The sequence below is a fragment of the Lentinula edodes genome (assembly GCF_021015755.1).
Source record: "Lentinula edodes strain Le(Bin) 0899 ss11 chromosome Unknown C8R40scaffold_97, whole genome shotgun sequence".
Classification (NCBI taxonomy): Eukaryota; Fungi; Basidiomycota; class Agaricomycetes; order Agaricales; family Omphalotaceae; genus Lentinula; species Lentinula edodes.
This window is the reverse complement of record NW_025764403.1, coordinates 23,492-47,382: the sequence shown is the minus strand read 5'-3', so window position 1 is coordinate 47,382 and position 23,891 is coordinate 23,492. Positions and strand designations below refer to the sequence as shown.

Here is a 23,891-nt window from a genome sequence, read left to right as displayed (position 1 = left end):
GGCAGCAGAATCCCAGTTGGTACTAGCAGCCAGGGTGTTGAACCGGATGTTGTATTTCTGGATGTTCTCGGTTTCCTTCATCTTTAGGTTACTGAGAGAATCTTCGGCCTCGCCTTGGGCGTCGTAAATGCCGAAATTGTCCTGTAGCTCCTTTACAAGGGCCTTGAAGGAGGACGTCCAGGCCGGCAGCGAGTCGAGATCCGGGTCGAGGATATCAGGGACAAACCATTCTTTGGCTGACCCACTGAGATAAGAGAGAGTATAATTCACCTTCCGTTGGTCGGTGAAGTACTTGGGACGGTCATTGAAGACCAGGGCGAGATTGACGAAGAACGTCTTGAGTTTTCGGGGATCCGAACCGTCGAATACCTCGGGCTCCTTGACCTTGCTCTTGGATTCAGAGCTGTCAGAGGGACGGCCGAGAGCGGCGAGAACGGTACCAAGGGTCTCAATGGAGCCCTTGAATCCCGAGAGGAGTTCCAACATAGCACGTTGCTCGTTGGGGATGTCAGGAGAGATAGGAGAACGGGATCCACTAGGTCCACCAGGACCGCCGGGACCACCGGGACCACCAGGTCCACCAGGTCCACTGGGGTCACCAGGCTCACCACGCGGTAAACCGCCGGAGTCGTCATCCAGGTTGTCATGATTGTTGTCGGCGCCCGGATCGTCGGGGTCGACAGGAGGGTCTTGATCATTGTGATCACCAGCGTCCAGATTGAAGTGAGGAGGCGGGTCATGAGGAGATTCTGAAGCAGCACGACGTTGAGGTTGTTTACCAGTACGACGAGCTATGGCTTGGAGGATGGGAGATTCAATTCGAGTAGTTGAACGGCCCCGAGCCGGAGCGACCACGGGGGGTTGTCCTCGGCGAGGGGTCAAGACTTGGACAGGTTGTCCGTCACCAGTGTACAAGGTGCTGTACTCAAATTGTTGGTCTTCTTCCATGGCTTCAGGAAGAGTCGACGTAGTAGGGACAGTGGCTGGACCAAAACCGCGATTACGGCGACGTGGTTGACCGATGGCAGAAATAGATTCGGAGAATGGGGCGAAAGATTGGGCTGTAGTGAAGAAAGTGTTTTCTTTGGAGTTAGCTCTGGATTGAGCTCGAGTTTTCGGAGGCATAAAAAATGATAGGTCAGTACGATGTTAACGGATTGAGTTTAATTATACTGTTAAGTTCATGTACACCGTGTAACCATGCCAAAGCCACAAGGTGTCTAAGTGCGGAAGACGAGTGGGACAGTAGTGAAGTTATTAACAACACCGCCGTTACGCCGTTAGTCCCCAGAGATCAAGAGTATAGAGGGAGGGGCTAAGTAGCAGCCAAGTCGGAGCGGCGGTAGCGCCGGTGACGAGGAGCGAACCAGAGGACGTCTAAGTCCTAAGGTAGAGTAGAGAGTACTTCGAGGTGATGAGCCTGAAGACTTAGAGGAGCACAGAGTTAAGGAGGGAATCTAAGTTGATAATTAAACTGAGGAACTACAGTAGCGTACAGGCAGTATTTATATCTACGGATCGGCGCACCAGTGCGGATCGCTAGACTAACTACTAGGAGCTATATGAGTAGTACCTGCAGGGTAGAGTAAAAGACAATAAGGAGGGACTAGAACAAAAGGGTATGTGTAGCAAGAAAGAACAATAAAAGTGAGATTACAATAAAAGGTAGATCTTCGGAATACCGAGCGGCGGAATGGAGACCAGAGGCATGAACTTGACAATTAGACTTCATGACACCTGCAGGTACTACATGTATAGCTCCTAGTAGTTAGTCTGGCACTCCGCTCCAATGTGCCGATCTGTAGGTATAAATATTGCCTGTACTATACTGTAGTCCCTCAGTTTCATTATCAACTTATATCATCCTAGATCTTCTTCTCTTGTCCTCTAAGTATTCAGGCTTGTTGCCTTGACGTTCTCCTTACTCTAAACCTCAGGACTTATAAGTTCTTTGGTTCGCTCCTTATTGTCGGCATTACCGCTGCTCCGACTTGGCTGCTTCGGGCTCTCTCCTTCTCTACTCTCAATCTCCGGGGACTAGCGGCATTAACAAGCTTGCCTCGTTTTTGTGTAAAAGAGAAAGGAAGGAATCAAATGGGCACTCCAACCAACCAATCTAATACACAATATGCGAGTTCACTGCTATCAAATTTATTTAATAACAAGGGGTAGCATTGTCAAAGGTTCCGCAAAGCTTTGAGAGCCAGGTAAAAGCTTTGATCAATCAATTTGAATTGTTCTAAGGATTTGGTATATTCCTTTGATTAATGTAGATTCAGCACTATTGGTGTTTTAGTGGTATTGATATGGGTATATCAAGAATTGGGGGTTTGAATCAAAGTAAATTAAAACCGAAACACACAGACCCCTACAGAGGGCTAGAACTATGTGCTGGCACAACCACACAGTGTGATTTGCCCTTAAGACCAACGACTGATCCTAAGTTCAAAGAATACCCAACAGCTGGATATAACTTCTCGTAGTCACAAGGAGCAGAACACGATGTTCCTATACTCACAAGTGTTGGGCCCAAATGGCTACTAGCGAAGAGGTTTCAGTCTGGCGGGAGTGTGTCTTTCCTTTTTACGGATTAGCACTGCAACGTCGTCCCAAAATCACTTGTATTCCAGATACATTGGATCACTATTTATACATACAGGATATAGAGTCACACAGTACAATTAATTTAATAATATAAACATTCGGAACTGCAAGGAAACTTCTACATTTGTTCAGATATCATTTAATTTGAATCTACATGTCCTTATTTGGTCCATAATGGTTCCAAGATTCTAGTATACCTCCAAACATAGGTAGGTACTTCAATATTCATTTAATTTAATTGCTTTGGAGAATGACTTGAATGGTGTTCAGCTGTCATTGTTGTTCAACACTTCTTTTGATTGTTTGTCACCTCGTCCAGAGGCAAATCAGCTCTCCTCATTTCTAATCCTATCAATCTGATTCATCTGGATTAAACCAATTACTTCTCTCTTTCAATAGACACCCATTGTGCCTATACTCTATCAAGGGAGTTATGCATAGTATTCACTTAATTGTATTCTTCAATATTTTCTACGTCAGGACTCTTTGACATTCATTTGATATGTCTTTGGAGCCTTGCAGTACTTCAATCATTGTTCTAGTCATTTTCCTCAACCATGCAACCTGATTGGTCTATTAGACTAAATTGCAGTCTTTTAGATTAATGCATGATCTCATTCTAGAATGTGTATTTGACAATTCTTGAGTTCTAGAGAGTCATTTCGAGTCAATCCTCAACTCATGGTCACTTGAGTAAGTTCTTCCAAACTCCTGCCAGTGTAAGGTCCAATAAGAATACCCTTGGTATGTCATATGTGAATGGTTATCCTTCAGATGTAGTCTGAGTCTGGTATAATCCTGCTTGACAAACAGGTAGACTTTTATCTGAAGGTAGTATCGGGGATGAGTAAACTGACCAACTTGTGGTAGTATGGGTATAGGGTCCCTTCAACTATTAGACTGATTCAGTATTGACTTTGACTGTCAATCTGGGTCTCAATTACAGTCCTCTTGATACAAATCTATGCATGAAAGTGTCACAATTCACTGCATAGATGTCTAGCCAAAATTTAGGTGTGTCACCGGGGCGACAGATGATAATTAAACTGAAGAACTACAGTATAGTACAGGAGTATTTATAGCTACGAATTGGTGCATCAGAGCGGAGCACCAGACTAACTACTAGGAGTTATATGTATAGTGTCTTCAGGGAAGAGAATAAGAAGGAAGAGGCTAAGTAGAAAGGGAATGTGTAGCAAGAAAGAACAATAAAGCAGAGATTACAATAAATGGTAGATCTCGGAGTACCAAGGCATGGACTTGGACACACACTAGGATTTGCTAGGATCATATCCAAGTTTTGCAGATGTAGTTATTACATATTCCTGCTACCTTTCTAGAAGTAGAAGGATCTTATACCCCCAACATTTTGATTTTGCCATCAAATGTCCTGCCATATGTTTTAGTCATACAATTTCAGTCATTTAATTTCACTACAATACTGAAGTTTCTTTCACATTCTATTAGCAGTGACCTGTGCACATTAGGCAGCTCAGTTCTGCTTGGGGCATCACTTTGCTCCACCCACTCACTACCTTTGTCTGTACAGTAACTCAGTGAGCAACAAAAAAAAGAGTCCAGCAGATGCCAAAAAGCACCAGGTGCATAATTCAAATCTGCAAAACTTGGTTAAGGGCTGCAAGCAGATCCCAGCAGATCCCAGTGCCAAAAGCACCAAAAGCAACATGCTCTGGGTGCTTTCACTGCTGGGAAGTGCTCTTGACTGCTTTCGAACCCTTAGCCGAAAATACAGTTTTGCAGATTTGAACTGTCTTTGTGCTTTGTATAGCCAATCAGATTTTGTATTATAGATGTTAACTCTGCAGCCTCTGCAAGCCTCTATAGTAGACAATAGTAGACAATAACAATACGTTGTCCTCCTCTTCCTGCGAGAAGAGTGAAGAACGGAGTTCTGAGCAGCTCTCGCAGGTGAATTTGCAAGCAGCATATTGGGCCCTTGCAACTTTCAAGGTAGCGGGCCCTGCCACTCGCCGGCGCCGATTGGATATTGATTAGTAGCATTATGGAGGAGCTCCGACTAATCAGTTTTGGGGATTCTGAATTTTGATGCCGAACGGAACCAAGCCATTGCGTCACTTGTCCGTGATCTGTTACTCAGAGGTTTGAACTTCGTCTTCGACGTTCTACTTCCATATACATTTCTATCATAGTCTTCAAAGACCTGGTTAACCTCTTGGACTCCCTTCATATTTTCTCATTGGACCGTTTGGTATGTATGTCCGTCTTTCGTTCAATGTCTTTGCTAACATGCCTGCCAGCCATACTATATCTATACCAACTATTACGAATCTTCACGCTTTCACGCTACTGACAACAATAATTCTGGTTGAATCCCATTGCTACTCTATCGACATCGACTGTATATCCATGCCAATAACTTACCGCCAGCGTTTGAACACAAGTACCAACTCTCACGCGTCTCTGCACCCTTCGTCTACGCCTTCTATCCAGGATACTGATTCTTCCATCGTTCTCTCGGATCTACTACGCTCAGGAGAATCATCTCGACTGCGTCGGAGGGGTGCGGTCAGGCTTGACAATGTGCATAGATATGAAGATCCCCGGGCCTTGAATAACACAAGCAATTTACTAGATGAGGAGGATAACTACCTACAATTATACTGTAGGGAATGTGATACCCCTGCTTATCAACCAGTGGCTGAACCTTCTTCACAAACTCCATTCCGACCATCCATATTCCCTCTTTCTTCTCTTCCGCATCCTTCCCCTCAATGCACAGAGTTCAAAGGCAAAACCCGTGCCTCCGGTCCACAGAGCTTAGGGAGAACTTTGGTACACGATCGTGTAATGGCGCAACGACTTCCGCACATAGACGCTTCCCTCCATGTACATCCTCCCTCCAGCTTTACATACTCGCCAACTGCGGCTCAAGTTATTGCCTTTCTCACGCGCGCGCAGCATAGCAGTAGCGCTAATCATCTTAATGAAGAAGAGCTAGATGTTAGCGGCGAAGACGCTGAAAATGGTGTAATGGTGTGGACATCTGTCTCAGAACCTGTCGAGGGTGTCGTGGTACCTATACATTACGAAGATGATCCGGGCGAAGCAACGGAGACGGGGCTCGGACATGATACACGATTCATGAGTATCGATGAGCTTGCGAGACGGCGTCCTGGCCCGATTTCGACTGCCTGTATGTGCAAGAGGGAGGTTGTCGGTTGTGCTGTTTGGTGAGTCTGACAATGGTAATCTACCTCACGGTGGCTAATGGTACCTTCCCTTGCTAGTGGATCACCTCTTGGAATGCGATATACTCCCTGCACAAGCGCCTTGAGGAAAATATTTCCTCCTCCCACTCATGTACCATTATCACCTATTCCGCCCCGGACATTTGTCAGACCTACTTCTACTTCCACTGCGCGTGCGCCTCCCGTAGACCCAGATGCAATACGTTACAGAAGTAGGGTCGCTGATTATCTTCTTGCCATGACCACGCCTAGGGCTACACGTTCAACGCCAAGTGCTGCACCAAGTCCTCCCGATACCATTCGTCTGACGCCTGAGCTACATAACGAGATTGAGCAAGGCCGGCGGTTCGGAGTCTCAATGTTGCCTAGCAGAGTTCCATCTTGGGATCATCGTAATTCCTCAGCCATGTCTCGAGATCAGGATAGCTCATCGAGCACACGAATACGGGAAAACAATCATGACGATGAAAATATGCCGGGAGAACCCCAGACGCTGCAGACCATGGCTCATGAATTAGCTGATTCTGAAACTGATACTGATAACGATTCAGACGACAGCCAGAATGATGATCATTACCGTCTTCCAATGATTACACAGACGGGACCCGAATCCGCTCACCTTTCTGGGCACTGGACTAACGAAGCGTCGACAAGATATATTTATCGGTTCTTTGCGGAGGCGGTGATACCTGAGCAATGTTCGAAAGCTTCTACAGAGTCTTCAGGAGAAGCAGGGTGCACCTCTTTGATCGACTGGCGCAAGTTCTACGCAAGTTTATATGGACTGGGTCGTCAGCACGATCACGAGGGTCATGCGAGTACTGGAGACGCGGAAAACAGGTCGCCCTGTGGATGAAATGACGAATGGATGGAGATGTTTGCGCTTAAATTCAGAGTGGGTCTTGGCCCCGACTCTTTTTCTCTTTTGCTAGTTGAATGGATTCTCTAACTGACGATACAGACATCTATGATTTTGCATCTACACTCTATATACTTTTACGCCCATTATTCCTTCCACGAATCGGAGCCTTGTTATACCCTAGTGTTGTTCTAGTGTGCTTGACGCGCAATCTCTGTACTCTCTAATCAAATATTTTGGTTGCGTTTGAATGACTGTCAGCTGCTCGAGACGAAGGCCCGTTACACTATAGCTCAGAGGGTGTCTATGTAGTAATTCATCTGAATTCCCGATGAAAATTCCTTCGGTGGCAGGCTTATACAGGTGCCTTGAATATACGGACACAAGGTTTCCCCAGGCTCGAAAGGGAATGTTGTAGGAAAGGGAACGAAAATCACTTGTACAGCCATATTGGCGGTTGTTCGAAAGGCAGCAAACAGCAAGAATACTAAGAGCAATAGAATTACAATGTACAGCTATTATGTATGTTCCCAGCTTCCACTACTCCCGCTGTCATCATCCTTTGGAAGTATCCTCATACTTTCCTGTGTTTTACCAGGTATATCCGATTCCGAAGGTTGATCTCGATACCTTGACTGTCCTATTGCCGCTGACGAAGGATCCTCACGAGGCGTACGGGCACTGCGTGGGAGCATAGGCTGATCAACTCCCGCTTCCTCATCCTCATCATCCTCACCCTCATCCTCTCCTCCATCGAAAGCTTCATACATTTCTCCCCGACCGCCAGGTCTACCACTCCTGTCCCGATCTCCCGGTATCCGACTCATCGCTACATTCTGACCTGCAAGCGCTTCGTAGTCCGCACTCGATCCTTGTTTTCTCCGACGCCACAAAAACACATACAAAACCACACCGACAGCAATAAGGAAAATAAGTTCGAAGATTGCGAAAATGGGTCTTTGGGAGGAAAAAATCTTCCCAAGACTGGATGATGATGACGGGGAGGATGAAGCGGACGTTGATGTGGATGTAGGAGAAGCTTCTACATCGTCATTGATACCTGTAACCTCCAACACATCCGTGCTCAGGAAATGTGTAGGTTTGGTGTAAATTCTAGTGGCTGACCCTGCCAACGTTTCTGTGGCAGTAACCGTAATAGTCACGTTCCCGTCCTCATCCTCGTCGCTATTGCCATGGGGAGGAGGGAATACATCATCGCCTTCCATCAGTATTTCGTACTTGTTTTTGTCTTCTTGCGCAGAAGTCTTGGTATCTGTGCTTGATCCCCACAAAACCATATTCCATCCTAAAAATCTCCCTGTGAAATCGGTATTCACAGAATCCGACACTGTGATGGTCCATGTCCCGAGGGGGTTCTCATCCCAGTGTTTGACACTCATGAAGAGCCAGCCAGGAAACCCAGTTTTGGCTTTATCGTATTTTCTTCCTCCTTCACCACCACTACTAACACCCGCCAAAATGCTCTTGATGCCGTTTGGCGAGACAATTTCGACGCGGACATCTCCCCTTCGCTGATGATCGATCCATACTCTCACATTTACATGTTCAAGGCCCTGAGGTGATAATAGAGCGCGGCTCATCATCTTCTCGGTGACCTCCAGCGTACTGCTCACGCTTACTTCCCCGCCGTTCTTGGATTGCCCAAATGGTATCCCCCCACTAAAAACTTTGTCCTTTGTCATTTTACCGTCACCTAACACTACGGTCCGTGTCCGAATCCAAGTTTGGCGGGGAACAAGATCCCATTTGAGAGCGGCGTGAACAAAGGTGTAGGCGTCAATTGCACCGTATCCGAAAGCATAAGAAAATGGTCGATGTGCGGCTGTAAGTTCATAATCTGTGTCAGAGGGAGAAGACGGAAGGGTACTTGATGGATCGTAATTGATAGGTATCGCAGTGCGTACACAGAGGTGTTGAATATCTCGCCAACTGAGCTCGGGTCTGGCTTGGAGGGCAAGTGCAATCACGCCAACAACGTTGGGCGCCGCAGCAGATGTTCCACCGTGACCGCGACTGCATTGATTCTTTCCTTTGTCTGTCGTAACAATGCTCTTTCCATTCCCGGAGCTATATGCGACAATCATGTTGGCGGCACATGCTTCACTGTAGTATGGACTCCGTCCGGTCCAATCCGCAGCGCCAACGGTGACACTCCATATACTGTTCGTATACCCATCATAGTTACACTCATCCCCACTCCCTTTGCCGTTCCCACTTGCAAAGACAAATATACTTCCTTTTCCCTGTCGGCCGCGATTGACGCCATTAACAATAGCCTTTTGGATGAGATAGTCTGGACCGTCCATCGTGCGTCCATCGTCCGGGGGACCCCAAGAACAAGAGTAGATGCTAACCTCGTCGAAGCCTTGATTGAGAGCTGCGGCTTCGTCTACATCGGTTATGGTCCCGGAAAGAATTCGGACGGCTGCAACACGAGAGTTGTAGGCAAGACCCAAACCACAAACGCCGTTTTTCACCGCAGCTATTTGGCCGGCACACCGAGTGCCATGAGTATCTTCAGGAAGCTTTGGTGTCGGTAAGTCTTCGTGGTCATTGTAGTCGTGTGAATGAACAGCATCAAAATTGGCCGCGAGATCTTCAGATGTGTAATCCAAACCGTCGTCAATCAAACTAGATATTACGCCGACGCCAGTGTAGCCTTCTTCCCATAGACCAGTGACATTCATCATATGTTCTGGGGACTCTGGGTTGAGGATATGCCATTGTTCAGGGAAGAGTGGGTCCTGGATACCCATTTTAGAGGCGAGTTCAGAGGGAGATGGCGGCGCACGTTTACTGCGTTGTCGAAGGGTTTGGAGGGTCAAAGATTTTATTGAACTTGGTTGTATAGCATTATATCGTGCTAGAATGGGATCATCCTCTAGTCCTCTCTGCAGATTCTTCTCAGCCCTAACAAGCCAAAAACCTGCCAACTCTCCAACCTGCTCAACAATTTCTACGCCAAGCTCAGTTGAGAAGGATTCTGGTTCCAAGTCAGTTTCGAGGGCGTAGTAGTCGTGAGTATCGTATGCACGTCGAACAGACGCAGATACTGTCCACGACACCGAAAGGAGAGCGAAGATGGGTATTGGTAGTAGCATTTGTATTGGCACTGTTGTGATAGAATGACACACTGCTACCAATGTCGCTGGCTCCAGTGCTAGGTTACACGACCCTGTGTTACAAAGACACCTGGGACTATTGTGCTACGTGTTATTTCCATGCTCACACAAAGGAACTGGAAACTAACAATGTATCACAGGAAGCCAATCGTCACTCGGAAGCACAGGGGAATTTGGAGATTGACTCTCAATGTAGACGGGGGACCGGAAAGTGTGTTTTGAAGCGAGCGCGGAAGTATGGCCCGGGTGCTACAGGGTGCTACTGCGCTACTGCTACAGGCGCCAACGAAATCTTTGGTACTAGTCACATGCCTCGGTATTCGGAGGCATTTTTCAATTCTCTTCCTGACAATTAAATTGAATACATTTTCTCCACAAAACCGAACTTTCAGCTATATATGTATATCAGGCAGAACCCATAAAACCCTGAGCCCTCCTGAGCCTGTAATATCTCACGAGTTACCAGGCACAAGCTGACCCTACTTCACCGCGGCCTAATGTTTCCGATCCTGTGCGATATCGCGCGTCCTTGTGGCCCTTGGTTTTCGAGATATTCCGCTCCCTGGTCGCTACAGGGTACTTAAGCCTTACATTTCTATACCGCTTGTTCAAGAGCCCCCTTTCGTCATTTAGCAACTATCCCTTCCAGTTTTGCGACAGCAAAATGTTTTTTCTTGGGATCGCTATACAGGGTCTCCTCCTTCGACGCGTCGCTGCTTCAGTTATTCCCAGTGATGCACAATGGGCTGAACTTAATCAGACCGTTGGTGGTCGCCTTTACACCTCACTCCCTCTCGCGGCGTCATGCTTCTCTACAGTGAATGGGTCACCGTCAACACCTAACGCGACGGAATGTGCAATGGTGCAGCAAGGGTATACTCAACCGGACTTTCGCTCTACCCACTACAGCGCCCACATGCTGGTAACTTCTTTGGCTTCAGATGACAAATGCGGACTAATCAGATGTTCCTGCAGCCGCAATGGGAAACCTGCCAGTCAACCGTTCAACGATGTCTGTTGAACTCGAATGATCCTAGCGACCCCACAGCTTGGGAAGACAACGAATGCTGGCAAGGAGCTATCGCCTCTCGTTATGTGGGTCAACATGCACATCTTTGATTTACCAGCTCCTCAATCATTTTTATTCTGATCTTGTTTATGTAGATTGATGTCCGAAGCGAGGACGATGTTCTTGCAGCGCTATCGTTTGTCAATGAAACCGGTATACAGTTCTCAATAAAGGCTTCTGGTCATGACTATAAAGGTCGCTCCAGTTTCGGTTCATTGTCCCTCTGGGTGGGCTCATAATTTTCGTGCATCTGTAACACTATTCCACTTACACCGGAACTTGTAGACCAGGAATTTAGACTCAGTCTGTATTTCATTTGACTATCTTGATTGAATCGTCTTCTCAAGATGTTGTATCCCGCAGCTGAATTATTCCGCCGTTTTTCTTCCTGAAGGAGGGAATGAAACTTACCCCGCAATCACCATTGGGGTTTGTCCTATGTATTTCATCGTGCAATCTTTGCATTCATGTATCATTTGCAGGCAGGAGTTCCATTCGAAGACGTATATGCCTTTGCAGAGGAGAACAATATTACTGTCGTCGGTGGGTACCACCAAACAATTGCCGCAAGTGGGGGTTGGGTCCAGGCAGGAGGACATAGCATACTTTCGCCCATCTATGGGCTTGGTGTTGATCGTGTGGCGAGTACAGTTTATTTGATGGATTTCTATAGCCTGCTCACTGCAGTGTAGCTTCAATACAAGATCGTCACTTTGGACGGCGTTTTGAGGACTGTCAACAAGTTCCAAAACTCAGATCTGTTCTGGGCGCTGCGAGGAGGTGCTGGATCGACATTCGGTGTAGTGCTCGAATCGACAATGCTGGTTGAGCCCCAAATGAGTTTGCGAGTGTACGTATTTACTTTGACCTTCTGATCCATGTTCGAGGCCAAGACTGATTCTTACTCATTCAAAGGGCTGCAATATCGTTCAATCAGACCGCGGATAACGCACGGGGATTTCTCGAACTACTGGTGAATAATTCATACAAATGGGGACAAGAGGGATGGGGTGGCCATATGGGCCCTGCGAGCCTCATTAACGTTAACCCACTGTTAACCCTGGAAGAAGCACAAGCCTCTGTTCAACCTATTGTGGACTACGCTTTGGCTCAGAATGGAACGGCGGTAGTCGAAGATCTAGCTTCGTGGCAAACATTTTTCGCTAAATATGTTGAATCGGCTGAAGCGGTGGGTGATCCATTTCTCACATATGCTTTATCTTACCAAAACATCATCCGAATGCTGCCTTCCCAGAGTGTTGGTGTTCAGACAATCCTTGGAAGCCGTCTTATTCCAACTGACCCCTTCTTTACTGACGACGATGGCAAAGAAGCGTTGGTCGACCTCATGGTCAAAATGGTGGACACTTATGCTGTTAATCCGTATATTATTCAAGGAACACCCTTCTTGTACAACTATACCGAGGGTACAACGAGCGTCACTCCGGCGTGGCGGAATTCCCTCTGGCAGGTCAGTCTATTAGTACATATATGGCCCCAAAATAACTACTGATCCAAATCCGGACAGATTGGTTTTCATGAAAATATGCTTTACAATGCGACGCTCGAGACAATGTATGCCCAGTATGAGATTGTCAACAACATTACGTCCTGGATGAGAGAGCTTGCGCCGGACTCTGGGGCATACTTTGTATGTATAGTCCGTTCACCTTCATGCAGATAGCTAACCAACTATTTTTTGCTAGAACGAAGCGAATCCCTATGAACCTGACCACGAAGGTAGAGTCATTAGATGTCCGTCTTCCTTCAAGTCACTGCTTATATGCGTTCAGTAACCTTTTGGGGTGACAACTATCCCGCTCTGCTTGAACTGAAGAATAAATAGTAAACGAATCTACATCCTTGTCATGAGAATGGTGTGCTGAACTTTGGTTACAGTGATCCCTTCAAATTACTTGATTGCTGGATGTGTGGTTAGTATCTTCGTTCTTGCTATAGGCATATCCCTTACTGAAGAACATTTTATTTTTCTGAAGTCGGATGGCAAGGTCCAGCAGACGAACGTTACTCTTGTTATCTCAATATCTCGACTGACTACTAATAGTACATACAGCATATAGAAAACTCATTTACTGTATTTAGCAAATGAATAGTATGTGGCCCAATATTTGAGCACTGCTGGCCTGTTGCATGTCACCTCATGTCACCTTGCTTGCAAGGTCTATTGCACTGCGGAATTTAAGTACTTTTGTGCAGGCACATTTTGGCTGTGCTTGGCCTCATACTTTTGCAAAACATTTACAAACATCTTGGGCTTCAATTGAAGTGAACTCTGCGCTTTGCGGCGCACCTTGTGTGCTGCGCCGCGTTATTTCCACTCGAATTAACAAGGCTTTTGAAGTGCATATATTCTGCAGTGCACCTTATGTGCACTGTCTTTTGCTTGATACTTGAACTAAAATCTACACTTTGACAAAGACATTCAGAATACATAAATCCTGCATCATTCCCTAGTTCCTGCCATACCAGTTTCAGTATCAACTTAAGTGAAATGTATCCTTTCCCAAGCAAGGTGCAGTCCACGATAGTGGAGCCTAGTTACATAGATATACCCAGTAACACATGGACCTCATACTAATTTGCCAAACGTTTATTGAATCATCCTCAGGAGACGCTCGGTGCCAAGTTGAATTCATAATTTCATCGGGCGGGGGTACATACATATCTATAACGTAGAAGGGCGTGGCGGTCGTTCACTCAACCCATCGACGAACCGGATAAATGCCAGATCGTAGGACTAGAAGTTGGATAGACAACGACTGACTTCTGTGTTTCGAAATCCGATTCCAGTGTCACTGCCAATGAAGGCTCCGTCTTAGCCTTTTCGGGTACTTGAAGCTCCATTGCCGACACTAATAAGGAATCAGCCTGCGTCTCAGAATGGAATCGGACGCTGGAGGCTGCCGTCCGGCTTGGGGTGCGAGGTATTCTTCGCATGTGCACCTCCCCGTTGGAATGGAAACTGGGGTAATACGTGTACGGTTGGCTGTCGAAGTCTTGCCCGTTCTTCATCAACCGATACACATAGGGAGACAAAACTCCAACATTTGCTACCATTAGCGCAGTGCCAGCCTGGCAACGTCTATTCAGTGTGGGTGGTAAGACGGAATGTAAATTAGAGGCCTACTTCAGCTTGAGCGGTGATTGCTTCAAGGAGACCTGAGGGACCAAGAAGAAAGACAGCATGAATAATGGAGACCATGCTCGTGAGTAAACTCGCGCAGAACATCATGTATAGCATTCTGAAATAAAAGCTTCAGTACGTTTAGGAGTGTTCACTCCATGATTTTGTACCTCCGCTTGTCAGGTGAAAGACCGACACCTGCCAGCAAACGAATCGGGATAACCGCGAGAACCACATCTGCAAAGAGATCGGCTGTAACATAATGAAATCAGTTGAGAGTTTATGAAGGACGATTGGACACCTACTAACGAGCTCGACGATTGCGACGTCCGGGCCAAGATGACATTGTGGAGCTGACAATTGGTACCAAGAACGATCCGAAGCACAGATGTATGTTTTTTGAATGAGGGAGCCAGCCCACATGAGAAAAAAAATGACCGCCATCCACTCAGAAACCCTTCGTAACACGAATAGTGGGGGAATAAGTCGAATCACGGAGAAGATCAAACTTATCCGGGCAGACCTGTTCATCCCCGTTCATTGCTCATCAGCTTGATACAATCTAGTAAACCCTACACTTACCACAGCGTACATGTGAATGAAATTGAGACAAGCCTTTGAAGACAATAGTTTTAGCAGAATCAATCATACGCAATGTTTCTAGTACTAACCAATATGCCACGATGCGAGCAGAATGGGATTCGTCGAGAGGTCCAAGACCTGTCATTTACGAGTCAAATCTGTGGTACACTGGTTTCCTAATTGATCAAGTCAACTACGCACCGGGAGTATCAGTCCGTATCCACATAGCAATGAGCAGAAGTTGAGAAAGAAACATAGTCAAAAGAGCCCATGCATCGTCCCACCACAGACGATTAGCTCGCCTGCGGATATTAATCCTGAAGAGTGTCAAAATTTGAGCTATGCCAAGGAGAATGGTGGTGACAACTGGTGTTTGTTTGCTCGGTCAGTACTACCGCAGTCGCCAAGATGAGTGTACGCACTACGGTTCGTCGTCGAGCTGGGCTGCACCCACTGAACCATCACTATTTACATGAAGCAACAAAACTGGGTTGAATGATAGTACTATCATCCTTGTGATCTTGACTCTTATTAAAAAGAATCATCCGAAATCTTGAGATTCTTTTCTGGACGGCGTGCGTCTTTATCTCAATCTTCAGTAATTTAGTCGCGCGGCTTGATGTAGGGACGAAGAGGATCGGACTGAGATCGGAACAGGCGCATCTTGGTCAATCCTTCGGCGGAAACAAGGAATGTACAGTTGGTCAGAGATTGGTCGCTAGACAATGCATCAAGCTTTGTACAAGCTTGTACAAGTGGTGTTTGACCTTTCGGCGAGCCTTCACTGGCTTCATCAGCCTAGAATAGAAAGTGGGAAGTCCGTAGGAGGCGTCGGATTTTGTCCGAATCGTCAGAAATCATCTCTGAAAGACCCTGCAGAACCCAGCAGAGCCCTGCAGATGATATTGCCGAATCTCAATGAAGAGGCACACCCGGGTACACTGCTGTCATTGAAAGAAAAAGGAAAACTATTGAGACTTTCCACGCTGGTCGGAAAAAATTTAACCATGAATATGGTCTGGAACAGTTGCGAACTTGGGACAGCGAGTCCAACGAGGAGCAAAATGTGAGCATTTCATTACCTCACGATGCAACGATGTTTAGCGATACAATGAACAACAAAAAATACACAAGGATTGTTGAAATCCGACGAACTGCATACTTATATACTTTTCTCCCCAGCAACAAATTCATCATAAAACCCCCTCGCGACATGCCCTGAATATGTCGAAGTACAAACAGTCACTTCGAAAACCCAACGTACTCAAGTACACATCCAAAGGAGCATCATCATACTCAGCTTAGCAAAAAGCAATGCCCAATGAAATATCCACCCACAAGTACACGTCAACAAGCAAGACAATTCTCCAGCTATAAGTTAACGGATCTGCGGGCGCTGTTGAAGCGCGGAGTTTGATCGTTTAAACATAATTCTCCCGAGCCCAGCGGGCGGCTTGAACGAGGCTAACGAGAGAAGCCTCGGTTTCCTTCCAGCCACGGGTTTTCAATCCACAGTCCTTAAGAAAGAAGGTTAACCTACATGTATTGTCGAACAAGAAATAGAATGCTTACTGGGTTGACGTAGAGAAGAGACTGGTCAAGATAGGCAAGCATGGCCTTGATACGCTCCTGAATTTCGACATCTCCGGGAACACGAGGGGAGTGGACATCATAAACGCCGGGACCAATGTTGTTGGAGTAGCCGTAGTGCTTGAAGGTGTTGATGAGCTTCATGTCACTCTTAGACGCCTCAATAGAAATAACATCAGCATCGAGACGTTGAATTTGAGGGAAAATGTCATCAAAGTCGGAGTAACAGAAGTGAGAATGGGTCTGGGTATGATCGCCAACACCAGCAGTCGAAAGCTTGAAGGTGTTTCCGGCCCAGTTCAAGTAAGAATCCCAGTCAGCACGACGTAAAGGAAGCTAATGGCATGGTTTAGTCTTCAACAAGGATAACTTGTCAGAAAGAACACTCACGCCCTCACGTAGAGCTGGCTCGTCGACTTGAATAGCCTTGATGCCTGCAGCTTCGAGGTCGCAAACCTCATCACGAAGAGCAAGAGCAAGCTGCTGAGCCTGAAGCTCACGAGAGATATCGACACGTGGGAAGGACCAATTCAAGATAGTGACTGGTCCAGTCAACATACCCTTCATGGGTTTACTAGTAAGGCTTTGAGCATACTGACTCCAGCGGACAGTCATAGGCTCCTTTCGGCTAACGTCCGAGACGATGATCGGAGGACGAACATAACTGAAACGGAGTTGATTAAGAAGCTTTAATCGTGATGGATGTGAACATACCGGGAACCATAAGACTGGACCCAGGCATTTTGAGTGAATACAAAGCCGGAAAGACGCTCTCCAAAGTATTGCACCATGTCATTGCGCTCAGGCTCACCATGGACAAGAAGGTCAAGACCAATTTTCTCTTGGAAGCGAACGGCAGATTCAATTTCCTTCTTGATGAACTCTTCGTATTCTTCCTCAGAGATTTCACCCTTGCCGAGCTTGGCGCGAGCTTGACGAATTTCCTTAGTTTGCTACAGAGAAAGATAAGAGACAAACGCGACGATTGAAAAACAATCCTTACCGGGAAAGAACCGATGGTGGTGGTAGGGAATTTGGGAAGATTGAGGACCTTTTGTGCTTCAAGACGAACAGCGAAGGGACTCTTCCGTTCGTACTGGTCAGGGGTGATAGAGGCGACCCGCTTGCGAACAGAGTCATCGGAGTTCTTCTCGAAGTCACGACGCTTGGCAATGGAAGTGCGATTGGCTTCCAGAGCAGCGGCGACCGCAGCATCCTGAGATCCTGAGACAACGGCTGCAATAGTAGCGACCTCGGAAGCCTTCTCAAGCGCAAAGGAAAACCAATCCTTTTGCTCCTCAGTGAGTTTTTTCTCAGAAGCAAGAGTTACCGGGATGTGAAGGACAGTGGAAGCAGTAGCGACGATGACACGGTCTTCACCTAGAGCGGAAATAGCTTTCTCAGCCAGCTTGATAGCAGCTGAGAAATCAGTTTTCCAAACGCTACGACCAGATACAACACCAAGTGACAGGACAATCGGAGTCGAACTGACGGCGTTGATGGCCTTCTCGAGCTGCTCAGGAGCACGGTCGAGATCGATGTGGAGGCCAGCAATAGGGAGTTTAGCAATGAAGTTCACATTGGATTCGAGACGGCCATAAAAGGTGGTAAGAAGGAGTTTGGGCGCAACGGCGACAAGCTCAGGGTACGCAGAACCATACTGTGATTCAAAGTTGGCACCCTTATCAGTGACGAGAATGGGCTCGTCAATTTGAACCCACTCGGCACCAGCAGCTTTCAGCTCGCTCAAAAGCTGTTTGTACACAGGGAGGATTTTAGGGAGTAAGGAGATGGGCTCGAAGTCAGCCTTCGCTTCCTTGGTAGCCTTGGAGAGAGCAAGATAGGTGATGGGACCAAGGACGACGGGACGAGTGGTGATGCCAAGGGCCTTAGCCTCGTTGAATTCTTCGAGAGGTTTGTTGAAGTTGAGCTTAAATTCAACAGCGTCATCGAGCTCGGGCACAAGGAAATGGTAGTTGGAGTCGAACCTTCAAATAATCTTTAGCGAAATTGAACTGTATGTAAGCTAATAGACTTACCACTTCTTCATCTCACCGGCAGGTACATCGACCCCATCGGCCTGACGTCCACGCGCCATAGCGAAGTAGGTGTCGAGAGGGGACAAACCCAGGCCATGATACCTTTTGGGGATAGCATTGAATGCTGCAGAGTGATCAAGAACATGATCGTAGAGCGAAAAGTCACCGCTGAAAAAATTGAAAGATGATGAGATAACGATAATCGACTCAATCATCGCACCTCGGGATGTAAGTAACACCACGTTGTTGAAGTTCAGTCCAGTTGAGCTTTTTGACCTCCGCGGCGACCTTGGTGACCTCCTCGGCGTTGGTCTTGCCAGCCCAGTAGGCCTCAACGACTTTTTTGATCTCACGATTCGGACCTGAACAAAAACTCATCAGCAACAGAATTGTCATTCATTGACGAAACCCACCAATACGGGGGAAACCAAGAACACTGGACGCAACCATAATGTCAGAAAGAAAGAAAAGATGAAAGGATGAGGGAAGATGAAGGTGGTGTGAAAGCAAGATCGATAGCTTTTTAACCTCAAGATATAATTACGTAAGTGATTAAATTTTGTAGCGCGACATTTTCTGTTTTTACAACATCATTTGTCGTGATACACGTAACGCAACGTCTCAAACACCGTCTATAAGTACTTAGCCTCGAACGACGTAGACCTCATGATAATATCTATGCGATATCTCTTCAAGTATCTGGAGGTGGTACTCGTGAAATGGATGGGTGCTGGGATTTGTGGATAAGGGTTTACGAAATTGAAGGCTTGTCACTGGTTTTTTGCTCGCAAAACCCCTTCTTTATTGCCATGCTTCAATACTGGTCCAATGAAGAGACTCAAACAACTTATCAAGCGGCGCGCGCTTTTATTCCCTCATGCCTTCATTGGTCAACAGTCGAAATACTTGACCAATCGTCCTTCGCGTATTGGTGGGCCGGGTGACCCAGAGACCTCACCTGCATAGCACTCAGCGAATCCAGGAATTCCTTCACCACAGAGTGCTGTTCAACTGCAATCAACTCGGAGACTTTACCCGCCAAAAATCTACCTACTCAGCATCTCTCGACGTTCTGTCGTGTAGATATGTTTTACTCCACGCGCTATACATACGTGTACTATAACCCCCCCAAGTACCCGGCTCGACGTTCGTCATTCGGTACTTTCCATTGTTCGTCTCCGTATCGATGTCACCAATGTCACTCATGACTCACTAGACTTATTTTTACTCGCTTCAAGTACTTTAAGAATCCCAAAGTCCACCTTACACACACACAAATTCCCTCCCATCTCTATCAGTATGTCAGGTCATACTCCTGCATCTTTTGATTGTATAGATGCACTTGTCGTAGGCGCAGGATTTGCTGGTCTTTACCTGCTCTATCGCCTTCGTGCCCTCGGACTTTCTGTGAAGATTTTCGAAGCTGCCTCTGGTATCGGTGGCACCTGGCATATAAACCGATATCCAGGAGTTCGCACTGATTGTGAGGCAGTGATATATCAGTACGATTTGGAAGAGGTGTGGAAGGATTGGACATGGAAGGACAAGTACCCCTCGGGGGAGGAAATTCAGGCATACTTCCGTTATGTCGACCATAAACTCGATCTCAAACGCGACATCTACTTTAATACGCGAGTTACAGGCGCAAAATGGGATGAGCCTTCACATCTCTGGAACGTTTCGACTGCAAGTGGACTCTTCGTTCGCGCGCGATTTCTCATTCTGTGCACGGGAAGTCTAAGTAAACCCCTCATTCCGAATATCAAAGATCTCTCAACCTTTGAAGGACGTTGTTTTCATTCCTCTCATTGGCCTCAGGAGGGCCTTGATTTGACGGGAAAACACGTCGCCGTTATCGGCACTGGTTCCAGTGGGATTCAAGTCATTGAGAACATTGCTTCCCAAGTCCGCCACCTCACAGTTTTTCAACGCACTCCCAATTTGGCTTTACCAATAAACCAAAGCCGATTCGATGAGAAGGAGCAAGTCAAAATGAAAGAAATGGATCTCTATAATCATATCTTCCGTCGACTACCTCAGACTTTTGCTGGTTTTTTGTATGAGTTTCAACCTATCCCTTTCACTTCCGCCACAACGGAAGCGCAAAGGTTACTTTGGGAAAGCCAATGGAAAGCTGGTGGATTCCACTTTTGGCTAGGAAACTATCCAGATATCTTCTCTGACGAAACAGTGAACCGGGAAGCTTACGCTTTCTGGAGATCGAAGGTTAGAGCGCGTATTCGGAATCCCGCTTTGCACGAAAAACTGGCGCCTATCATTCCTCCCCATCCTTTTGGGATAAAGCAACCTGGCCTGGAACAAGGCTACTTTGAAGTCTTTGACCGAGAAAATGTGTCGCTCGTCGACGTGAAGGAGACTCCTATAGAGCAAGTCACGCCAAACGGACTTGCAGTTCGAGGCGGTACCATCCACACGTTTGACATTCTCGTCCTTGCCACAGGGTTCGATAGCTTTACTAGTGCTATCATTGATATCAATATACGTGGCTGCAACGACGTCTCTATCGGGAAAAAATGGAAAAATGGGGTCTTCACTAATATTGGGATGACGACCTCGGATTTTCCGAATCTATTCTTTGTTTATGGGCCCCAAGCCCCGTCTGTGCTAGCCAATTCTACTAGTGTCATTGTAAGCGATATGCCTGCTGTTACAGTTCAATTCTCAATGTTTTTCAACAGCCTCGACAAAGCGATTGGATCACCGATTGCCTCAAGTTCTTGCAAGACAACGATTACACTCGTATTGAAACCAAGCGAGATGCAGAAGAAGCTTGGCGCTATCTCATCCTCGAAATCGCATCGAAAAGACTATGGCATAAATGTGAAAGTTCTTGGTACACTGGAAGCAACCTCGCGTCTACTAATACGAGACCCGTTGAAATGTTGGCCTTCTCTGGAGGATTACCCTTGTATCTTGAGAAGTGCGCAGAGGCCGCAGATAACGGGTATCAGGGATTTGAGCTATCGTAGGAAACTTTGATGACCTGACAGTTGGAGGTATGGCTATTGCAGCGTATCATGGACGGAATTAAACCCGCTGCAGTATTATTGTTACCCAAAGTACACATATGTGTCTATGCAGAGCATCTAGCCATCGCAGCGGTAGAATAGTACAGCAAAAATGGTCAGCATCGAAAAGTCGAGGGCCGAAATCAACCGAGGAGTTGCTTTTCTCGCCATTCCTGGGCCAACCCTCCCATTCATTGCCAGACAATGACATATATAGCATGGCTCGGCATAACATCGCGACCACACATGTTCTGGGTCCTGCTGACCCTCAGATTACTGCCCCGAATACATACTTAAATAACTAGGCAACAAGGAGCTATCATCCGGCATCATCTATCATACTGTATGTGGTTCTAGAGGCAGATGGCTTGCTATACTTGTAGATTGCATGGCCGCGCTACTTATCGAAGGTGAAACGTATAAAGAGACTGTTACCGGGATAAGCTGCGTGAATCATCCACGTCAACCGTCACTTAGAGTCAGACTGCATTTCTTTCGGCTTTCTTTTTTTCCGTCCCCTCGAGAGTGAAAGACTTGAATAATCTTTCGGCCGAAATCCGCTTACTTGGTGTGGCCATACGTTACTTCTTCAAACGTCGGCACTCATAAGCAGGTTGTTTACAGAGGCTTCGACCACTACTAGGGATGGCAGCAGCACAAAGACTCGGCCTCTTATCGGGACACCTTCTTAGAAGCTCCCTTACTCCGTTGTCAAAACGAACGTTCACTTCTTCTGTCAGACTACGTGCGTTTTGTATTATCAACTGTATTCGGGAACGAGTCTAATTCCTTCAATAGAAGCTGGCTTCCAGAAAATTGTTGTGGATAACCCGGTGGTTGAACTGGATGGAGATGAGATGACCAGAATCATTTGGAAAAAGATTCGCGAAGAGGTGAGCCAACAATTAATGCTGTTAACGTTCACAGTCATTTGACAAGCGATTGGTAGCTCGTTCTTCCGTATCTTCAACTCGACATCAAATACTATGACCTTGGCTTAGAATACCGCGACCAGGTACGCAGAACGCGTTTATAGAAATAGCTGCCCCTCATGGCTCTCTGCAGACCAACGACCAGGTTACCGTTGACTCCGCCGAGGCCATCATGAAGTACGGTGTGGGAATCAAGTGCGCGACAATTACACCGGACGAAGCTCGTGTCAAAGAGTTTAATCTCAAAGAGATGTGGAAGAGTCCGAATGGAACTGTGCGCTCAATTATTCTCCGATCCGTCTTTCCATACTCAAAATTCTCACTCATCCCTCTCACTGCCTAGATCCGTAACTTAATTGGCGGAACGGTTTTCCGCGAGCCTATTATCCTCACACGTATTCCTCGACCCGTTCCGGGTTGGGTGAAGCCCATTGTCATTGGCCGACATGCCTTTGGTGATCAGTATCGTTCAACCGACTTTGTTGCTCCTGGTCCTGGAAAGTTGCAATTGATCTACACTCCCGCGGATGGTGCAAAAGCGACTACCCTTGATGTGTACGACTTCAAAGGTCCAGGTGTCGCTATGAGCATGTACAACACAGATGAGGTACGAGTACGCCGCTGAGAAAGTGTTGTCGATGGCTGATTTCTCTTCAGTCAATCCAAGGTTTTGCTCACTCATCCTTCAAAATGGCATTATCGAAAAAAATGCCATTATTCATGTCCACTAAAAACACCATCATGAAGAAGTATGACGGTCGTTTCAAAGACATTTTCCAGGAAATCTATGAGTCGTGAGTAACTTCATTCTCGCGTTTTCTTTGCTAACTTGTGTTATGTTTTAGGCAATACAAGTCTAGCTTTGAGGCTGCTGGTATCTACTATGAGCATCGTTTGATCGATGATATGGTTGCCCAAGTCATCAAGTCGTCTGGTGGTTTTGTCTGGGCATGCAAAAACTACGACGGTGACGTCCAATCTGATATCCTCGCACAAGGATTTGGTTCTCTTGGAATGATGACTTCAGAGTTGATAACCCCTGATGGGTTAGTTGTCGAGTCTGAGGCTGCACACGGAACTGTAACCCGTCACTATCGTGAGTGGCAGAAAGGCAATGAGACATCCACGAACCCTGTCGCATCAATCTTTGCTTGGACAAGGGGTCTGCTGCATCGAGCTAAGCTTGACGGGAACGACAAACTGAAGGCCTTTTGTGAAAAACTGGAGAAGTCTTGTGTGGAGGTCATCGATGAGGACGGTGTGATGACGAAAGATTTGGCATTGGCGATTCATGGAAAGGATATGAAGAGGGAACATTGGGTCATAACGGATGTGTATATGGATGCTGTCAATGTAAGAATGTCGTATTTCTCTATATCGCAAATTGCTGATAACCTTTTTTATGCCAGGCCAAACTCCTGAAGAAGCTGAGTAATTAAGCAGAGAGTTGTACATATCTAGCATGTTACACTGTACCAGTCCTTACTGTTGTATCTATATGTGGAAGCAAGGGCATGCCTAAACGTTCCATTTTGATGTGTAGGACAATATTCACGTTGTTGTGTACCTCTGCCAATATCTAACTCCCTTCAACATAAGGCAGGGATACTTACATTAGTATGCAGAGGGACCTACCGCGTTAACAATCACTTTGTTGGACAAACACAAA

General features: G+C 46.5%; 8 protein-coding genes across 8 annotated transcripts; 5 read left to right on the top strand and 3 right to left on the bottom strand.

Moving 5' to 3' along the window:
* The first annotated feature begins 4,675 nt into the window (after positions 1-4,675).
* On the top strand, positions 4,676-6,993 carry C8R40DRAFT_1269549 (uncharacterized protein). Its single transcript, XM_046234022.1, has 3 exons — positions 4,676-4,834; positions 4,884-5,816; positions 5,874-6,993. The coding sequence occupies exons 2-3, from the start codon at positions 4,993-4,995 to the stop codon at positions 6,688-6,690; spliced, it is 1,641 nt and encodes a 546-aa protein (XP_046078797.1). The 5' UTR covers positions 4,676-4,834; positions 4,884-4,992; the 3' UTR covers positions 6,691-6,993.
* A 27-nt stretch (positions 6,994-7,020) lies between these two features.
* On the bottom strand, positions 7,021-9,970 carry C8R40DRAFT_919713 (peptidase S8/S53 domain-containing protein). Its single transcript, XM_046236681.1, has 2 exons — positions 9,965-9,970; positions 7,021-9,912 (listed from the first exon to the last, which is right to left on the bottom strand). The coding sequence occupies exon 2, from the start codon at positions 9,813-9,815 to the stop codon at positions 7,212-7,214; it is 2,604 nt and encodes an 867-aa protein (XP_046078796.1). The 5' UTR covers positions 9,816-9,912; positions 9,965-9,970; the 3' UTR covers positions 7,021-7,211.
* Positions 9,945-10,407, top strand: C8R40DRAFT_919694 (uncharacterized protein). The gene has a single exon (XM_046236679.1). It carries the CDS (start codon positions 10,074-10,076, stop codon positions 10,311-10,313), a length of 240 nt encoding a protein of 79 aa, XP_046078795.1. The 5' UTR covers positions 9,945-10,073; the 3' UTR covers positions 10,314-10,407.
* C8R40DRAFT_919695 (FAD-binding domain-containing protein) lies at positions 10,408-13,069 on the top strand. Its single transcript, XM_046236680.1, has 14 exons — positions 10,408-10,758; positions 10,812-10,931; positions 11,001-11,132; positions 11,191-11,208; positions 11,269-11,334; positions 11,388-11,546; positions 11,598-11,755; positions 11,821-12,094; positions 12,161-12,376; positions 12,434-12,556; positions 12,612-12,645; positions 12,699-12,750; positions 12,805-12,839; positions 12,903-13,069. Exons 1-14 carry the CDS (start codon positions 10,501-10,503, stop codon positions 12,965-12,967), a joined length of 1,710 nt encoding a protein of 569 aa, XP_046078794.1. The 5' UTR covers positions 10,408-10,500; the 3' UTR covers positions 12,968-13,069.
* Positions 13,070-13,491: 422 nt separating this feature from the next.
* C8R40DRAFT_919667 (uncharacterized protein) lies at positions 13,492-15,263 on the bottom strand. The gene is made up of 8 exons (XM_046236678.1): positions 15,055-15,263; positions 14,834-14,998; positions 14,722-14,770; positions 14,633-14,665; positions 14,356-14,573; positions 14,221-14,302; positions 14,054-14,168; positions 13,492-13,998 (listed from the first exon to the last, which is right to left on the bottom strand). The coding sequence occupies exons 1-8, from the start codon at positions 15,092-15,094 to the stop codon at positions 13,624-13,626; spliced, it is 1,077 nt and encodes a 358-aa protein (XP_046078793.1). The 5' UTR covers positions 15,095-15,263; the 3' UTR covers positions 13,492-13,623.
* Positions 15,264-15,688: 425 nt separating this feature from the next.
* C8R40DRAFT_1137643 (5-methyltetrahydropteroyltriglutamate-homocysteine S-methyltransferase) lies at positions 15,689-18,783 on the bottom strand. Its single transcript, XM_046229439.1, has 8 exons — positions 18,675-18,783; positions 18,482-18,623; positions 18,262-18,429; positions 17,226-18,210; positions 16,937-17,175; positions 16,613-16,886; positions 16,205-16,558; positions 15,689-16,149 (listed from the first exon to the last, which is right to left on the bottom strand). Exons 1-8 carry the CDS (start codon positions 18,709-18,711, stop codon positions 16,054-16,056), a joined length of 2,295 nt encoding a protein of 764 aa, XP_046078792.1. The 5' UTR covers positions 18,712-18,783; the 3' UTR covers positions 15,689-16,053.
* A 777-nt stretch (positions 18,784-19,560) lies between these two features.
* C8R40DRAFT_1178769 (FAD dependent oxidoreductase family protein) lies at positions 19,561-21,251 on the top strand (the record flags this gene model as incomplete). Its single annotated transcript, XM_046232923.1, has 2 exons — positions 19,561-20,910; positions 20,961-21,251. 2 exons carry the CDS (start codon positions 19,561-19,563, stop codon positions 21,249-21,251), a joined length of 1,641 nt encoding a protein of 546 aa, XP_046078791.1.
* A 684-nt stretch (positions 21,252-21,935) lies between these two features.
* Positions 21,936-23,661, top strand: C8R40DRAFT_1075405 (isocitrate dehydrogenase; the record flags this gene model as incomplete). The annotated part of the gene is made up of 8 exons (XM_046226858.1): positions 21,936-22,035; positions 22,089-22,183; positions 22,240-22,305; positions 22,356-22,496; positions 22,566-22,829; positions 22,880-23,016; positions 23,068-23,575; positions 23,632-23,661. 8 exons carry the CDS (start codon positions 21,936-21,938, stop codon positions 23,659-23,661), a joined length of 1,341 nt encoding a protein of 446 aa, XP_046078790.1.
* Between the last annotated feature and the right edge of the window lie 230 nt (positions 23,662-23,891).

Excerpts from the sequence above, each read along its gene's own strand:
- C8R40DRAFT_1137643 (XM_046229439.1), bottom strand. The coding sequence starts at position 18,711 with ATGGTTGCGTCCAGTGTTCTTGGTTTCCCCCGTATTG. Across the intron at positions 17,176-17,225 it reads CCACCATCGGTTCTTTCCCG|CAAACTAAGGAAATTCGTCA; the intron begins GTAAGGATTGTT and ends CTTTCTCTGTAG. Across the intron at positions 16,150-16,204 it reads CTCTTCTCTACGTCAACCCA|GACTGTGGATTGAAAACCCG; the intron begins GTAAGCATTCTA and ends TTCTTTCTTAAG.
- C8R40DRAFT_919667 (XM_046236678.1), bottom strand. The coding sequence starts at position 15,094 with ATGGTTCAGTGGGTGCAGCCCAGCTCGACGACGAACCGTA. Across the intron at positions 14,771-14,833 it reads GATACGGACTGATACTCCCG|GTCTTGGACCTCTCGACGAA; the intron begins GTGCGTAGTTGA and ends CGTAAATGACAG. Across the intron at positions 14,169-14,220 it reads CTTTCACCTGACAAGCGGAG|AATGCTATACATGATGTTCT; the intron begins GTACAAAATCAT and ends CTTTTATTTCAG.
- C8R40DRAFT_1269549 (XM_046234022.1), top strand. The coding sequence starts at position 4,993 with ATGCCAATAACTTACCGCCAGCGTTTGAACACAAGTACCAACTCTCAC. Across the intron at positions 5,817-5,873 it reads GTTGTCGGTTGTGCTGTTTG|TGGATCACCTCTTGGAATGC; the intron begins GTGAGTCTGACA and ends TTCCCTTGCTAG.
- C8R40DRAFT_919713 (XM_046236681.1), bottom strand. The coding sequence starts at position 9,815 with ATGCTACTACCAATACCCATCTTCGCTCTCCTTTCGGTGTCGTGGACA.
- C8R40DRAFT_919695 (XM_046236680.1), top strand. The coding sequence starts at position 10,501 with ATGTTTTTTCTTGGGATCGCTATACAGGGTCTCCTCCTTCGACGCGTC. Across the intron at positions 11,756-11,820 it reads CCCCAAATGAGTTTGCGAGT|GGCTGCAATATCGTTCAATC; the intron begins GTACGTATTTAC and ends ACTCATTCAAAG. Across the intron at positions 12,377-12,433 it reads GGCGGAATTCCCTCTGGCAG|ATTGGTTTTCATGAAAATAT; the intron begins GTCAGTCTATTA and ends AAATCCGGACAG.
- C8R40DRAFT_919694 (XM_046236679.1), top strand. The coding sequence starts at position 10,074 with ATGGCCCGGGTGCTACAGGGTGCTACTGCGCTACTGCTACAGGCGCCA.